Source organism: Hemicordylus capensis, chromosome 1 (assembly GCF_027244095.1).
Source record: "Hemicordylus capensis ecotype Gifberg chromosome 1, rHemCap1.1.pri, whole genome shotgun sequence".
NCBI classification, from domain to species: domain Eukaryota; kingdom Metazoa; phylum Chordata; class Lepidosauria; order Squamata; family Cordylidae; genus Hemicordylus; species Hemicordylus capensis.
The window spans coordinates 73,585,398-73,601,089 of record NC_069657.1 but is presented as its reverse complement, the minus strand read 5'-3'; the positions used below and the strand labels follow the sequence as shown (position 1 = coordinate 73,601,089).

General features: G+C 43.8%; 1 protein-coding gene across 3 annotated transcripts in view; it reads left to right on the top strand.

Annotated features, from left to right (window-relative positions):
• LOC128340806 (cytosolic phospholipase A2 epsilon-like) overlaps positions 1-15,692 on the top strand; it is an 86,072-nt gene that overhangs the window by 55,542 nt on the left and 14,838 nt on the right. For all 3 annotated transcript variants that reach the window (XM_053286525.1, XM_053286527.1, XM_053286526.1), the window contains 2 exons: positions 12,788-12,898; positions 13,174-13,365. In XM_053286525.1, coding sequence (XP_053142500.1) covers positions 12,788-12,898; positions 13,174-13,365 — 303 coding nt within the window. The remainder of the gene's footprint in view (positions 1-12,787; positions 12,899-13,173; positions 13,366-15,692) is intronic.

Below are 15,692 nucleotides of genomic sequence, written 5' to 3'. Positions count from 1 at the left end.
TTCTCTTCTTCTCTTTCCTTCAACTTTCCCCAACATTATGGACTTCTCAGGGGAGCTGGGTCTTCGTCTAATGTGTCCGAAGTATGATAGTTTGAGCCTGGTTATTTGTGCCTCAAATGAAAATTCTGGTTTGTTTTGTTCTATGATCAATTTGTTTGTTTTCCTGGCTATCCATGCAGAGGCGTATCTAGGGAAAATAGTGCCTAGGGCAAGCACTGAAATTGCACCCCCTGTCCAAACATCTGACACCCATCTTTCAGATAACTTTACCATAATAATAGCTCAAAAATACAAGTCAAGTTTGTTAATCTTTTAATATTTCAAAAACTATTTAGCAGTGGACGTAGCCAGACCAAAAAATGCTGGAAAACTACAAATTTCAGTATGCTGGGGCTCATGAAATACCAAAAAAACTATGTGGAGGTGTACTTTAGTTTTAGTAGAAAACTAAACAGAATTGCCTGTCTAATTCTCTACTATGCATTGTAGCATCACTATTACATAAGTTGTAAAAATAAATGGAGAATTTGACTTTTCCCAGATACTCTGTGAATAATTAAAGGATATGCAGAGTAAACTGTGTCACTGCTTGGAATATATTCTAGTATTTCAGAAAGACAGTTAAAATGAGAGAAAGAGAGCAAGAAACTCCCAGTGGGCCTTAATAGTAAGGATTCCACACTGATTCAAAGATGAACTCACCATTAATAGTCATATTATTAAGACATCACATTTAACTCACTTATCACAAGAAGCAAAATAAGAGGAAATGAATACAATCCTAGCTCATAAGCTTCAGCTCAGTATTCACAAGCCCTGATTCTCTGTACATAGTGCCAAACTAAATATGTGTACAGTGACATATTATATTAAATGAATTTTTTGTAACCTGTAGCCCCTTTGGGGGGCTTCTTAAAGGCCATGGGGGGGTCTGAAAAGGTCCCCCTCCCCCTGCTGGCCTCTAGGGCCTCACAGGGACCATTTGAGCATGTGCGGTGGCCATTTTTTATTTTTATTTTTTTAAAATGGCCACTGAAAACCAAATGACCACCGTGCATGCTCAAATGGCCTCTGTGAGTCCTGGCATGACCTAGGGCCTCACAGATGCCATTTGAGCATGCGCGGTGGCTATTTTGTTTTCAGCAGCCTGAAATAGCACGGTGGCTATTTTGTTTTAAGCAGCCTTATTTTTAAAAAAAATAATTTTAGAAAATGGTGTCCCCCTTCAAGTGGCGCCCGGGGCATGTGGCCTGCCTGCCCTACCCTAAATATGCCCCTGTATCCATGGTATCCTCAAAAGTCTTCTCTGGCACCAAAGTTCAAAAATGTCAATACTTTTCCTATCTTGCCTCTTCAAAGTCCAGCTTTTGCATCCATAGAGTATCACGGGGAAAACCATTGTCAGGACAATTCTAATCTCTGTGGGTATAGACACTTCATGGTTTCTAAATATTCTTTCCAAGGCCTTCATTGCAACCCTACCAAGTGCTAGTCTGCGGCATATTTCTTGACTGCTGGATTCTTTACTGTTGGTCCATTCTAAAAGGCAGAAGCTATCCACCACTTCAATGTCTTTATCATCAATTCTGAGGCTGGTTGCTGTACCCGTTGTCATTAGTTTAGTCTTCTTTTCATTTAGTCGTAGTCCCATTTTTTCACTGTGCTACTTGACTTTCATTACTAGAGCTTGCAGATCATCTGCATTCTCAGGTATCAGAGTAGTGTCATCTGCGTAGCACAGGTTATTGATGTTTCTTCCTCCAACTTTAAAACCACGCTCATCATCTTCTAATCCAGCTTCTCTCAGTATATGTTCAGCATCTAAGTTGAATAAATACGGAGAAAGTATACAGCCTTGTCTTACTCCTTTGCTGATGTCGAACCAGTCTGTTTAACCATGTTCCGACTGGACCGTGGCTTTCTGTCCTGTGTATAGGTTTCTCATGAGACCAATGACATGTTCTGGGATAGCCATTTTCCTAAGGATATTCCACAACTTGACATTAGGGGTGTGCAATTCGGGTTTTCGGGTGATTCGGCTCGGACCCGAACCGAATCACCCCTGTTCTGTTTTGTGCCCGAATCTGGGTCACCCGAATCACCCTTGATTCGGTTCGGATTCGGATTTAATCCGAATCCGAATCGATTCGGGGGGGGTAAAAAGGGGCCCAGGGGCAAAATTTTGGGGTGGGGTGGTAGTGCCCAATGGGTAGAGTCTACCACCCCAATTTCTTGTTTTTTGAAGTTTTTTCTGAGGTGTGAATTCTCATTCTATCATAGCAAATGAGATTTTTTTCAATTAAACAACTATCATGACCCCACTTTCACTTTTTCACACCTCAATTACTATGAATAATATGAGGAAGTAATCAATTTAGCACACTTCACCTTATGAAGACAAACCTCATAAAAATAAATTCACCAAAATTCACCCCTCTGCCCAATCACTCTTAAATTGGGGATGGGTGGTAGCCTCCACCCATTAGGCACTATCTACCAGCCCACCCCACTCCTTTGGGGCAGATCCACTTTCTGCCCCCAATCTGCCCCAAAGACACCCAAACTTCAAATATTCCCAAAAAATCAGCCCTCTGCCCAATCCCCCTGAAATTGGGGTGGTAGGCTCCACCCATTAGGCACTACCACCCCACCCCACTCTTTTGGGGCAGATCCACTTTCTGCCCCCAAACTGCCCCAAAGTCACTAAAACTTCAAAAATTCTCAAAAAATCAGCCCTTTGTCCAAACCCCCTGAAATTGGGGTGGTAGCCTCCACCCATTAGGCACTACCACCCCACCCCACTATTCTGCCCCAGGCCCCACTTTCTGCCCCAATCTGCCCCAATCTGCCCCAAAGACATGAAAATTTCAGAAATTTACCAAAAATCAGCCCTTTGCCCAATCCCCCTGAAATTGGGGTGGTAGCCTGCACCCATTAGGCACTACCACCCCACTCCACTCCTTTTGCCCAGATCCCATGCTATGCCCCCAAACTGCCCCAAAGTCACTAAAACTTCAAAAAATCGCCAAAAATCAACCATGAACCCAATCACCCGAATTTTTCGGGTCCAAAATTCAGGTGTTTCGGCTCGTACCCGAAAAATATCGGGGGACATCGGGGGTGATTCGGTTCGGCCCCGAATCACCCAAAATTGTTCGTTTCGGGCACAGATCGTTCTGTGCCCGAAATTTTTTGCACATCCCTACTTGACATGGTCGTTGCAATTGAAGGCTTTTCTGAAGTAAACAAAGCACACATTGACTTCTTTGTCCCCACACCCTAGTACCTAGAAAGACACATACAACATAATTATGGGTGTAAGGGCCACAACTTTATTAAGCAAATCAACTCCAATTAACAGACTGTAGGAGGGTCATCACTCCACACCCCAACAGTGCGGGCCTACCAAAGGCCGGGTTCGGACTTCCCAGTCCTTCCCCGCACTTTGCGTGGGCAACACACCCTGACTCAGAAAAGAAGCAGGTGAAACCCGCTTCATTTCCCAAAGGGGGCGGGACAGTTTCTAGGTCTTCACACACCCCGCGCCATGCAGCCCTGAGGTTTGTGAAGCCCTGAAGCAGGTTTTGTGGTGAATCAGCATCCCTGGGCCGAAACCACAAGGGACCGATTGACCAATCTACCCTTTTAACTGCTCAAGGGAGCTCACTGATGTTAACTCCCATTGACTTACAACCCAGCCTACCCTGTCCCTGCCAATCTGTGATCTGAACTATCTACAACTAGGAAAAGCAGAGCGGAGTAGGCAAAAAGACTCCCAACAAGGCCAATGCACTGAAAGCCAGAAATTCCTACTCGGCCCAAAACAGGACGACCAGCCAAAGCCCGCTCTGCCCCTAGGGAAGGGAGGGAAGGAAACACTAAAACACCCAACTGAACTCCGGGAGCTGGTGGCTGCCTGAACGGCCATCCAAACCCTGTCCCCACTTAGCTGATAGCCAATCCTCTCTGCTCTTGGGACTGGCTGATGAGGGGGTGGGACAAATCACCCTCCCATAGGCATGAGGCCTCAGGAGGGGCATTGTCCCCAAACCCCAGTCCCAAGAAAGACGCATAAAACATAATGATGGGTGTAAGGGCCACCACTTTATTAATCAGATCAGCTCCAATTAATGGATTGTAGGAGGGTCATCACTCCACCCCCCGACAGTGCGGGCCTACCAAAGGCTGGGTCCAGACTTACCAGTCCTTCCCCATGTCTTGCGTGGCGACACACCCTGACTCAGAAAAGAAGCAAGTGAAAACCGCTTCATTCCCTTCATAGTCACCCCCAAAGGGGGCTGGACAACTTCTAGGTCTTCACACACCCCGCACCACACAGCCCTGAGGTTTGTGAAGCCCTGAAACAGGTTTCATGGCAAATCAACATCCCTGGGCTGCCAAAACCACAAGGGACCGATTGACCAATCTACCCTTTTAACTGCCCAAGGGCGCTCAGCGATGTTAACTCCCACTAACTTACCACCCAGCCCACACTGTCCCTGCCACACAGGAAGGTTAAAACCATCTAGTGGAGATACTCCTAAACAAGGCAAATGTGGGGCTGCTGAAGAACTAATGAGGTAGGCAAGGCTCTGAGCTGACTGTACCTAACTGGCTAACATCAAAAAATAACTGGGGAAAAAAGCCAAGAAATACATAAAGAGCTGGAAAACTGGGGTAAATAGCCTCAAACCTGTGAACATCTATAAAAAGCAAAAAGCAAAAAACATGGAAGGATGAAAAACCTAAACATGGACCAATGACCAAGGAGAGGCAAAAACAGAGTAACAAAGAAGAATTAGAAACCAGTAACACAGCCAGTACTGAGGGACAAAAGGAAAGTAATGTCTGAGCACAGCTGCCAGATGATATTATACAGTGGTGTAGACTCAATAACATCTGTGCAGTGGTTAAGAAATGCAAGTTCCAAAGATGAGTCCAGCTGTGAGTGTTGCCTCAGTAGAATATAAGTTCCATAAATCTCAGCCTCAGCCTCCACATGCCATTGTAGATAAATGCAAACTTCATATGTTGAAATATGTATATCCAATCAGGTATACGGCTCTGTCCGGATATTCATGCAAGCTGTTTCGCAAGATAGCTTCATCAGCCTATTGGATATCAAGCGTAAATACAGTCAGCCAAGCATAAGTCCCAACAAACAGAACACTACAAGGGGAAATATCCCGATATAAAAATACATACAAACCTTCTCTAACATCAATAACTCACTTCTCAGGCTAGCCAGAGCCTATCTGTGCAGTCAAGCGTATATACTCGTGTAAACTTCTCAAATTTATACTAGTCTTATAGAGACTCCCTACAGCTGCGTGCAAGGTGCAACGTCATCTGAATCAAGGTCAGACATGTGCACCTGCATGTAAGTGACTCAGCAGAAAATAAATTGGAACATGTTGGCAGATCATAAGTTCCCTAACAATCATTAAAAACAGAGTCAACAAAAATGAGCTGCAGAGAGCTGAGACAATTACAACACTGAACTGGCATAACAGAACCATAAATCCTGCCTAATTGAGACGGGTATAAAGACGTGTAATGAGAAGGAGGAAAGGAGGAGGCAAAACAAGTGAAAACAAGCCTAAAAAGGGAAAGAGACATGCAGTACCTGTCAGGAGCCGAAGGGAAACTAGAATAGTGGATGCTGGTCGACAAAGGGCAAAAGAATCACGGGGTATGCATCCCCTATACGAAATACAGGAACTAAGGGTGGAACAGTCCTATGGATAACAGGGCAGATCCAGATGGGTATTGGACCCAAAGGTCAGAGAAATAAGGGTGAGGTAGTCCTATAAATAACAAGTCAGGTCTAAACTGGTATTGAGCCCAAACTGCTCCAACGTCTGGTATGTAAAGATAAGGGAGGCTTCTCTTTGCAAAAGGGACTGCTGGACATCTTCAAGATCAATGGCTTGATAGCCTAATATGAAGGGCGAATTCATATGAATCCTGGCCCCTATGCCCTGAGTGACCTGCCTAGTGGTCTGGCTTCCCCTACATTACCTTGGTATCTCTCCACTTGCATTCTCTCTGTTTCAGTCTTTCACCCTCAACCTCACCCTCCAACCACACTTGGAGTACTGCATACAATTCTGGTCACCACATCTTAAAAAGGACATTGTTGAACTGGAAATGGTACAGAAGAGGGCAACCAAGATGATCAGGGGCCTAGAGCACCTTTCTTATGAGGCAAGACTACAACACCTGGGGCTTTTTAGTTTAGAAAAAAGATGACTGCGGGGAGACATGATAGAGGTCTATACAATCATGCATGGTGTGGAGAAAGTGGAGAGAGAAATTATTTTCCCTCTCACACAACACTAGAACCAGGGGTCACTCCATGAAATTGATTGCCAGGAGGTCTAGGACCAACAAACGGAAGTCCTTTTTCACACAATGCGTGATCTACTTGTGGAATTCTCTGCCACAGGATGTGGTGACAGCCAACAACCTGGATGGCTTTAAGAGGGGCTTGGATAACTTCATGGAGGAGAGGTCTATCAATGGCTACCAGTCGGATGGCTGTGGGCCACCTCCAGCCTCAAAGGCAGGATGCCTCTGAGTACCAGTTGCAGGGGAGTAATGGCAGGAGAGAGGGCATGCCCTCAACTCCTGCCTGTGGCTTCCGGCGGCATCTGGTGGGCCACTGTGCGAAACAGGATGCTGGACTAGATGGGCCTTGGGCCTGATCCAGCAGGACTGTTCTTATGTTCTTATGACTGGGATCTTCCTGAGCAAAATGTTCTCTCAGATCCTAGCAGGGATAAATGTGGGAGGCAGAGGGAGTGACTGAAGAGGCTGTAAGTGAGGCTCTGGAAGATGCGGGAATGAAGACAAGGTGTGTGTGACCCTTAAGGCTTTTCCTTGGTGAATGCCCCGCCCTTTCCCCTCACACTGCATAAAGGAAGAAAGGAAGAAAGAAAGAAAGTTTGAAACTCAAATACACACCCACAGTTTTTCACATTTATTTTATACCAGAAAGTGGGTAGAACTTGTAAGCAGCACATTTGCCACCTGTGTTAGTTAGTGTGGCAGATATTAAAAGGACTCTTTCACAACTCTCCACCTCAGGCAGAAAGAGATGGGGAAATGTGCCCAAAATTCCCACTTATATAACTGGAAGATCCAATCCTGGGTTCTGTCCCGTTTAAATACTAGATGTAATGTAGGATTTGGAATGTGGGGGAGTAACTATTATGGGATTAGATGATCATCTGAATTGCAACATGGAGTTTTTGTCCCTTAACCATAGAGTTCAAATTGTAAACAGGACAGTACCTTTATAGATGAAAACACAATGTTCTATCTAGAGTTCTAGCAGAGCAGAAAGCTTTCTGCACCAGTTATCTTTAAACATAAACACTCATCTACACAACATTGTTATTTTCACTACCCAGTTTAGAAGTTATTCTCAAATACTTTCAGCTTCTACAACAGCAGTCCATTTTTGAGTCAAGTCCTATCAAAGTCTAAAGTACAGAAAACACTTTGTTCACCTTGCCACAATTTCAAGGATGAAGTACATGCTAAGAACTCACAACATAGTAAATGTAGTAAGTCCTACTTATTTTGTTAAATTGGAGTCATTCTGCATAGTTTTCCCCACAAAGAAGCAATTTTACAGAGCAAGTTCAACAAGAACAAAATTTTGCTAGGACGTTTTTCATTCAGTCTTAGTCACTTGTACAAGAGGGCTCTTGCATCATTTATTTACCACATAATACCAGCATAACTTCTAAAGTAGACTAGACAACCACAACTTCATAAGAGTAAAATAAAGCCTGCATATTTTTCCTCCCACCATCCCAACTTTTTTCATTCTCACCCCAGCATTTAGTGGCAATTAGATTTATCCTGCCATGAGGAGTTAACTGAGAAATCTCAGCCACAATGCAGTTCCTACTAGATCTTTAGTGCATCTGAATTACAAAAAGGAAACAGAGAAACAGCACCATCATAAAACAAACATACAGAGCAACCCAGCACATTATGAGGCAATGACTACAAGCGTGGGCTGACTTCCCTGGGAGTAAAACACCACTGAACTCAGTGGGTCTTAATTCTGAGTACTGTGCACAGGCACACAACAGAGCTGCAGGAGGCAGCTTTTTAAAAAGCGAGTGGAAACACATTCACAGAGGTGTATCAGAAGCTAAAGCCCAAATCAGTGGTTCTCAAACTTGGGTCCCACTTTGGCCACAAAATGGAGGTCCGAATCTCCGAATCTGAGGTGATTTGTTTTGTACCCGAATCCGGGCAATTGAGCACAGGGGTGATTTGTTTTTTCTACAAATTACCTGAATCAGCAAGATTCGGGTACAAATCATTTTGTGCCTGAATTGATTTGCACATCCTTATTAAACACCTTGTCCACAGCCTCGGGGACCAATAATTGAAACTCCTCCAGCAAAACTACACCAAGTTTTACTCTGGGCGTCTCTCCCATTGATCCTGCATCAGCCATAGTGTCCAATTCATGGCAAATGCAAGCAACTTTATCCTCAAAGAGCTGTGCCAATGTGTCACAGTGTGCTGCTGGGGGTTCTAATGCATCCTGCCCAGGGCCAAATTTCAAAAGGCACCACACCACCCAGAAGAGCCCCTCTGGACGACATTGAGAGGAAGCAATGGTGGATGAAAAAAAGTGTTTCTTCTGTTCCATCACTGCCACAAAGTAGGCTCAATAATGAGCTCTAAACTGTCTTCACTCAGACTCAACCCGTGTTTTCTTCCAGCTTGCTTCATTGCCCTCAGCTCAGATGTATACTAAGGTTCTGCATAGCTCTGCTTTGTGGGAGAGAGCACTTGGGAGTGATCCTGTTGACTGCCCAAGCCACCTCTCCATTCCAGAGAACAACTAGAACTTCGACAGGAGCGCCTCCCATACCAGCTGAAAAATCCTCCAGAGCCTTCAGGAATCGACCAGAGTCCGTCAGTCTTTGGGTGTGGACCATTTTTACGGGTCCCTCACCCTTGCAGAGAGGTGTAGCTGCTAAGACTCTAAACCTCAGAAGTGACCTGACCATGCCAAGGGCATAGATAACCTATCCCGCACTTTCAAATCACCATCCCCCTGTCCAGTCGAAAAAACCAGATCCAGAGTATGCCACAATTCATGTGTTGGGCCAACATCATGTTGGGACAGCCCCATGGCAGCCATGAAATCCTGATCTGCCCTAGAAAAGGCAGTATCAGCATGAATGTTGAAGTCACCCAGAACAATCATTCTGGGAGTCCAAACACCAAATCTGAGACCAACTCCATGAGCTCAGGCAGGGAGACACCTGGGCAGCAGGGTGGGCAGTACACCAACAGAATCCCCACTCTGTCCTGAGAGCCCAACACCAGGTACAAACATTCTGAGCCATCATTTACTTGGATAGAGGGCCTAGAAAGGAAAATAGGGCTTTTATGGATTACAATGACCGCCCCCTACCACACACACACTGGCCTTCCAGCCTATGCTGATGCTGCACTAAATATCCAGGTTAACATAGCTGGGAAAGACTAATCTCTCCCAGCTCCCCCACCCAGGTCTCCATAATACAAACCAGGTCAGCCCCTTCCTCCACAATTAAATCATGGGTAATAGAGATCTTATTCTGGACTGACCTGGCCTAAAATAGCAGCACCTGCAGGCCAGGAACCCTCCCATTATGGGAATAACCAGAAGAAGGGATAGGAATTTGATGTTGAACCACTCTTCCCCTCTTCTGATGTAAATGAGATCCCACGCCATACCTTCCCCTACCCTTAATCATTCTAATTCAGGCATCCCCAAACTGCGGCCCTCCAGATGTTGCTGAACTACAACTTCCAGCATACCCAGCCACAAAAGATTGTGTCTAGGGATGCTGGGAATTGTAGTTCAGCAACATCTGGAGGGCCGCAGTTTGGGGATGACTGCTCTAACTGAAGCAGCCCCAGCTCTCCCCAGGTACACATCCTCACTCAGGTACATAATTAAAACAGCTTAAAAAATTACTTCCAGCTATCAGAGGAGCCCTTGCCCTTGTGGTTCCCAAAGCGGTGACTCCCTTTGGTGTCGCCCCTTTGGTGGCAACCCCACCGATGGTGAGCTCGCTGCCCAGGGTAGCATGCTATTTTATACTGACAGCCTAGGAATTATGCAGGACCCAGCAGAAACCGCTGAGTCAGCAGTCTGGGTCCTCCTCCTAGGAGCTACAGCTCGGCCACCAACATAGGGCTGCAGAAAGCTTGCTGTCAGAGAGAGCCACAGGAAAGCAGGGGGTTAGCTGCTGGCACTTACCACAAGCTCTATTCACCACTTTCCAGGGTAAGGTGAAACAGGGCAGGTGGAACACTCACTTCCTCTCTCTTCTTCCTGCTGCTGAAGCTGGTGATATGCAAGAAAAGTGTGTTATTTACCATTTAACTCCTCTGCATAGAAGTTTTAAATTTGGGTCTTCCCTTGGTTACTCTTCAGAAGCTTGGCCTGCTTCTTAATGTTCTAAAACAAGCCTCAATCATCAAAAAATGAGGGGACTGGTAAGAAGGAAGTTGGAAGGGAAAGTCAGGAGGGTCAAATCACTCCAGAAAGCATGGAACTTATTTAAAACTACAACACTAGAAGCTCAGTCGGAATGTATACCAAGAAGGAGGAAATGTACCACCAAGTTCAGGAGGATGCCAGTGTGGCTAACAAGTAGAGTCAGGGAAGCTATAAAAGGGAAGATGACTTCTTTCAGAAAATGGATGTCCTAACCAAATGAAGAAAACAGAAAGGAACATAAACTCTGGCAAAAGGAATGCAAGGAGACAATTAGGGATGCAAAAAGAAAGTCTGAGGAGCATATAGCTAGAAATGTCAAGGGGAATAACAAAAATATCTTTGAATATATCAGAAGCAGAAAATTGGCCAGGCAGGTGGTTAGACCTTTAGATGATGAAGGTGTGAAAGGGATTATTAAGGAGGATAAAGAGATTGCAGAGAAGCTGAATGAGTTCTTTGCAACTGTCTTCATGGCGGAGGATACTGACCATATACCCTCTCTGGAATTGAGATTTTCAGGTTTAGTGGCTGAAGAACTGGGCCAATTTGAGGTGACAAGTGAAGATGTTCTAAACTGTCTTGAAAAACTAAAAATGAAGAAATCGCCAAAGTCAGATGGCATCCACACAAGAGTTGTGAAGGAACTCAAATGTGAAATTGCCGATCTCCTAGCAAAAATATATAACTTGTCCCTACAATCAGGCTCTGTACCAGAGGACTGGACTCCAGTTTTCAAAAAAGGGTCCGGGGGGGGGGGGGCGGGATCTGAGAGATTACAGGCCGATTAGCTTAACTTCGGTGCCGGATAAATTCATGGAAGGCATTCTTAAGGACAAAATTGTTAAACATATAGAAGAAAAGGCCTTGTTGAAGGAGAACCAGCATGGCTTCTGCAAGGGAAAGTCTTGCCTCACCTACCTTTTGGAGTTCTTTGAGAGTGTCAACAGGCATGTGATCCGGTTGACATCGTATACTTGTACTTCCAAAAACCTTTTGGCAAAGTTCCCCACCAAAGGCTCGAGTAAACCTAGCCCTCATGGGATAAGGGGATAGGTTCAGGTGTGGATTGATAACTGTTGAAGGTCATGAAACAGAGCGTAGGAATAAATGGAGAGTTTTCATAATGGAGGGAAGTATGTAGTGGGGTCTTTCAGAGATCTGTACAAGGACCAGTGCTCTTTAACTTGTTCATAAATGATCTAGAAGTTGGGGTAAGCAGCAAAGTGGCCAAATCTGCATATGACACCAAACTATTTAGGGTAGTGAAATCCACAACAGATTCTGAGGAGCTCCAAAAAGTTCTCTTCAAACTGGGTGAGTGGGCGACAAAATGGCAAATGCGGTTCAGTGTAAGCAAATCTAAAGTGATGTATATTGGGACAAAGAACCCCAGCTTCACATATATACTGATGGGATCTGAGCTGTTGGTGATGAACCAGGAGAGAGATCTCGGGGCCATGGTGGACAGCTCACTGAAAGTGTCGTCTCAGCATGCAGCAGTTGTGAAAAAAGGCTAATTCCATGTTAGAAATCATTAGGAAGGGGGTTGAAAATAAAAATGCGAATACTATAATGCCCTTATACAAATCTATGTTGCGGCAACATCTGGAGTACTGCTTACAGCTTTGGTCACCGTATCTTAAAAGGGATATTGTAGAACTAGAAAAAGTGCAGAAGAGGGCAACCAAGATGATCAGTGGCCTGGAGCACCTTTCTTAAGAGGCTAGGCTGCAGCATATGGGGCTCTTGGAAAAGAGGTGACTAAGAGGAGATATGATCAAGGTGTATAAAATTATGCATGGAGTGGAGACAGAGAGAAATTTGTCTCCCTCTCTCACAACACCAGAACCAAGGGACATCCCATGAAACTGAAGGTTGGGAAATTTAGGACTGACAAGAAGAAGTACTTTTTCACATAGCACATAATTAATCTATGGAATTCTTTGCTATGGGATGTGGTGATGGCCACTAGTCTGGATGGCTTTAAAAGGGGCTTAGACAAAGTCATGGAGGACAGGTCTATCAATGGCCACCTCCAGCCTCAGAGGCATGATGCCTCTCAATACCCTTTGCAGGAGATCAACAGTAGGAGGGAGGACATGCACATACCTCTTGCCTATGGGCTCCCTGGAGGCATCTGGTGGGCCCCTGTGTGAAACAGGATGTTGGACTAGGTAGGCCTTGGGCCTGATCCAGCAGGGCTGTTCTAATGTTCTTAAGCCTTTCTTACTAGCTCTGAATAATTTCTCTATACAGGTATGTGGAGTAATGTGTTTTCCTATAACCTACTGGATGCCTGGCGTGGTCTGGACACTTCAGAAGAAAGCTGTTTGCACAGATATACCCGGGACAAGGTCGTGGATATTGGTTAGTCAGGTTTGGTTAGAGATTTTTAAAATTGTACTTATCTGGTCCCTCATTGTAGAGCCCATTCTAGTGACTTTATACAGCAGGGTGATTTTTCCTGTATTTTTCCATAGCCATGTTTATGCTACAATATCTAAATCGAGCCTAAGTATGTTTTATGACTATGTGTAATGAAGATTTTTTAAATGTACTCTAACATACTTTTGTCTGTAATATTGATCCTCATATATATGGCTGCTTCAACTAATTCACTTTAACCTTCTACTGATCTGCAGAGGAAAGTCCTCCTCAACCACCAACACCACATGAACTGAATACTCAGCTGGTTATCCCTGCCTGTAAGATTACTAAAGTCCTTCGTGAAATCATAACAAAGCGTATAACAACTTCAGAGTTCTTTAATTTCCTAAAAGAATTCCAACTAAACAATGGGTATCTAGATAATAAGAACTTTGATTTATGGAAAGGTAAGTAACTCAGGCATTCTATATTTTTTGATAAATTTGATAAATTTTGATAATTTGCTAAAATGGTTACATTGGAGAAAACATGATGAATTTCATTTTAAAACTAGCTACAGATTGTAGCTAATATCCATCTCTTGCTAGGGTTTTTGTTTGTAAATCAGTTCCTACTCCTAAAGTCAGGATTTGAAATTAGAAATGTGTGTGATGTCTGAAGAACTAAGAGAACTATAAGAACTAAATAATAAATAACTGATAAGAACAAAAGAACTATAAGGACTAAAATTCTTATTCCTCCTGATGCTTGGGATTTATTCAGTATTGACATCCCAATTTACAAGCCAAAGTCATTGGATTCTTGAACAGCTTGCAAAACTATTGGTCCAAATCCTTCCTTCCAAGAATCATTTATTTATTTATTTATTTATTAAAACATTTTTATACTGCCCAAAACTTACGTCTCTGGGTGGTTTACAACAGAATATAAACAAAGTAAAACATTCGTTAAGACAAAAATGGGGGGGGACACACACATTACAACAATTTAAAATTTTAAAATAATATTTTAAAACAGCATTAAAACCATTAAAACAACATTAATTAAAAGCCCGGGTGAAGAAATGTGTTTTTAAAGACTTTTTAAAAGCTGTCAGAGATGGGGAGGCTCTTATTTTACTAGGGAGCGCATTCCAAAGCCTTTTTCCCATAAGAAAGCTACATTAATTGAATCCCTCAGAATGCCAGATGCGATCTTAAGATTATGCTATGGAACAGGTGGTTAGTTGATGGAACCTGCCCTTAAAATCTTCTTAACTAGTTTGTTATATGGGGCTGAAAACTGGAGAGCGAAGAACAGGATCTGTTTCCAGAACTGCCGTGGAGCCCTGGTTAGACGCGCCAAATATGCTTTTGGCTTAAAGTGGAGAAATTAGCTTGGCTTGGGAAGCAGTTTGGTTACAGTATCAATTTGAGCAAGTTTGGTGTATTGGAAAAAATGAAGCGGAAATACAGTTTAAAGTTTATTAAGGGAGTATAGAAGGCAAATTGGGGGTATAGAAGGCAAAATGTATGAGTAGGCAAAGGCAATAAATCAGAACTAATATTCTAAACAGTAATCTTAATTGTAACAACTTTGGCCGAGGTTCTAAACCAGGGCTGGCTAGAGGTTTGCAGTAAAACATGCCTTGGAAGAGAAGTGGGAGGTAAAGGAGGAGGAGAAGTGGCGAGGAGGCGAGGAGGGCAAGTTGTTAGTTTACCTGTCCTTCCCAGTAAAGTTGGTGTGTTTACTGCACTTTGGATAAGTCGACCTCCTCACGAATAAGAAGGAAAAGCAGCGATGAAGAGGAGTGAGGAGCAAAGGGCTACAACTTGTGTGACTTAGAATATGTGGGGTAGTGGTGCAAGCAGTTTCCACGTGATGGTGGGTTCTGGGTTCCCACTTACTCCTTGACATTAGCAATGCATTTTTAGCCTACTTTCCAGTAGGCTTATGAGATCACCTGGCATTCTGTGTGTGTGTCCATGTGCCTCCCCACCATCAACTTTGCAATAGGGATGTGCACAAAACCGGTTTGCCCGGTTCGGTTCGAATTCGAACCAGGTTTGAACCAGGAGGGGGTGGTTTGGTTTTGGTTTTGCTCGAAACTCCCCCTAGTTTGGTTCAAATTCGAACCAGTTCAAACTGGTTCAGACACCCAAAAATTGGTAGGATGGTAGCAGGCACCCAGGGGTACCTGCCACCCAAACCCCAAAGCAATCGGACACTCGTACGATTTTTTATGAATTTTTGAAAATTATTTCTATTTTTTTCTCATAGGATATAATGGGACTCCAACCAGCCCATTATTCCTTATTGTGGAGCACCCATGTGTGCCAACAACCATGCAAGCCCCGAAGCAATCAGATACCCCTATGATTTTTTATGAATATTTGAAATATTTTTAAGACTTCCGGTTCCGGTGCTGGCGAGCACAGACGCAGCTATCTGAGCTCCTATTGAAGATAATGATTTTAAACAAATGAATGTAAATAAACCGGGAGATTTAATGGAAAAGCTGGCCAAAGGTTTAGGACTTTGATATTTATTTCCAAATGCGACTCGCCGATACGAGGTTGGTTACCTATGTCTATGTGGATTTAATTCCTGAAGCCTTGAAGTCTTTGCTCGTCCATTAATGCTGCTAATGGCTTGGTTGGTGCTTTTGTCTTTTTTCTTTTAAATGCAGCTGGCAACATATCTTGTTAATTGGCAATTATCTCTTTTTTTGAGGATAAACTATCACCATCTCCTTATGAAATGGTATTTACTAGAGCCATTTATCGTACACTGG